At 40.0% G+C, this 1859-nt stretch overlaps 1 protein-coding gene across 1 annotated transcript; it reads left to right on the top strand.

The window, feature by feature from the left end:
- Positions 1–303: 303 nt before the first annotated feature.
- Positions 304–1032, top strand: LOC114386614 (histone H3.2). The gene has a single exon (XM_028346643.1). It carries the CDS (start codon positions 386–388, stop codon positions 794–796), a length of 411 nt encoding a protein of 136 aa, XP_028202444.1. The 5' UTR covers positions 304–385; the 3' UTR covers positions 797–1032.
- The last annotated feature ends 827 nt before the right edge of the window (positions 1033–1859 follow it).

The following is a 1859-nucleotide window of genomic DNA, read 5'->3' as shown; positions in this document are numbered from 1 at the left end:
TTACCCCACCGTACTTCTAGAAGTGAAAATGCTTACTTGAAACAGTAAAATTAAAAAAAAAAAAAACTATTTCACAGGAACCCGAACCCGCCCTCTTTTTGATTCACGCCGCTAAAAAATTGAAGTTACCGCCTCAATAACATCAAATCTTATTGGTCCATTCACGCAGGCACGGATCACAATCCTAACCGTCCATTACTAACTAATCAACGCCTCAAATTCTATCCTCTCCACAACACAAATTTTCACTTCCCGCTTCTTTCTTCTTAGTTTCCTGCAACTGTATAAATAAATCCTCACACTACTCCCCCCAATTCTCACAACCACTCAAATCTCAATACCTCAATTCTTCGCTTTAACGAAAAAGGACACATTTTCCCTTACAATGGCACGAACCAAACAAACTGCGCGCAAGTCCACCGGAGGCAAGGCACCTCGGAAGCAGCTCGCCACAAAAGCCGCCAGAAAGTCAGCTCCGGCGACCGGCGGAGTGAAGAAGCCGCATCGGTTCCGCCCTGGCACGGTGGCGCTGAGGGAGATCCGGAAGTACCAGAAGAGCACGGAGCTCCTGATCCGGAAGCTCCCCTTCCAGCGCCTGGTGCGCGAGATCGCGCAGGATTTCAAGACCGATTTACGGTTTCAGAGTAGCGCTGTTTCCGCGCTTCAGGAAGCGGCGGAGGCTTACTTGGTAGGGTTGTTTGAGGACACTAATCTCTGTGCCATTCACGCCAAGCGCGTCACCATCATGCCGAAGGATATTCAGCTTGCGCGGAGAATTAGAGGCGAGAGGGCTTGAGGATTTTTTAATGATTTGTCACTGCTAGGATACGTTAAAACTGGATCTGGTTTATGTAGTTTGTGGTTTTGGTGTATTTATTCGACCGTAAGGGTTGGGGTTGTTAGTATGAAGATGTAGAGTTAACATTATCTGGCTAATTAGTTGGTTAATGTTTACTTTGAATTTGCTGTTTGTGTGAATGAATTAAAAGGGTTGATTGCAATGGATTTTGGTTATTTTTAACCCTTTTTACATTTTGGCTTGCATAATCATGAATTCCCATTTGAGTTTTGAGATTGATGATAGCTGCTTTAACAGTTTTTGTGAGGTGTTGGGGAGGCAATTTTGCTTAAGCAAATTATGTGCGGTAAATACTTGTTTTTGAATGCAGATTGCTATACAAATAAATATAAGTGATAGTTAAAATTGTATTCATTTTATTCATTACCGGATGACAGTGGTGGAGCCAGAGTATTTAAGTTGGGGTGGCCCAAATACATCAAATATCACTAAATTTCAAATTATAAATTTATGAAAGTAATATTGTAATGTACAATTTTTACCATCGATTCAGGCTTCCATTCTTATATGGCCTTCCTTTTGCCGGTTAAGTAATTTTTTCTTTTTCTTTGTATATAATCTAATGAAGCAAAATTGTTTTTTATTTTAGAGGGGTCATGGCTCCCTTACAGCTTAAGGTAGCTCCGCCCTGGCTGGATGACTATGGAAACCTTCATGTATAGGAAAATAATTTATTTAGTGTTTGATTCTTTGTAAATATTTTTTTACTAATGGGGGTCATGCAGGACAAGCTCTATCCGCATTATATATAATCCGATTTGCTACTACTTAATTGTCTTATTTGGCTGGTCTGTTTGAAGACACCAACCTCTGCCATTCACGGTAAATGCGTCACCGCTACGATATGTTAAGTTGTCTTCACTCTAGGTGTTTTAGGTTTAAATCGGATCCAGAGTTATTCATATGTTTATATATATATAAAAAAATCAGATTTGAAACACTAGTTTGAGATTTGAGCAGTTTACTGTGTAACAGTTTTAATTTGTTGATTATGCGAATG

The sequence above is a fragment of the Glycine soja genome, chromosome 15, assembly GCF_004193775.1.
Source record: "Glycine soja cultivar W05 chromosome 15, ASM419377v2, whole genome shotgun sequence".
Classification (NCBI taxonomy): domain Eukaryota; kingdom Viridiplantae; phylum Streptophyta; class Magnoliopsida; order Fabales; family Fabaceae; genus Glycine; species Glycine soja.
This window is presented reverse-complemented; position numbering and strand designations above follow the sequence as displayed.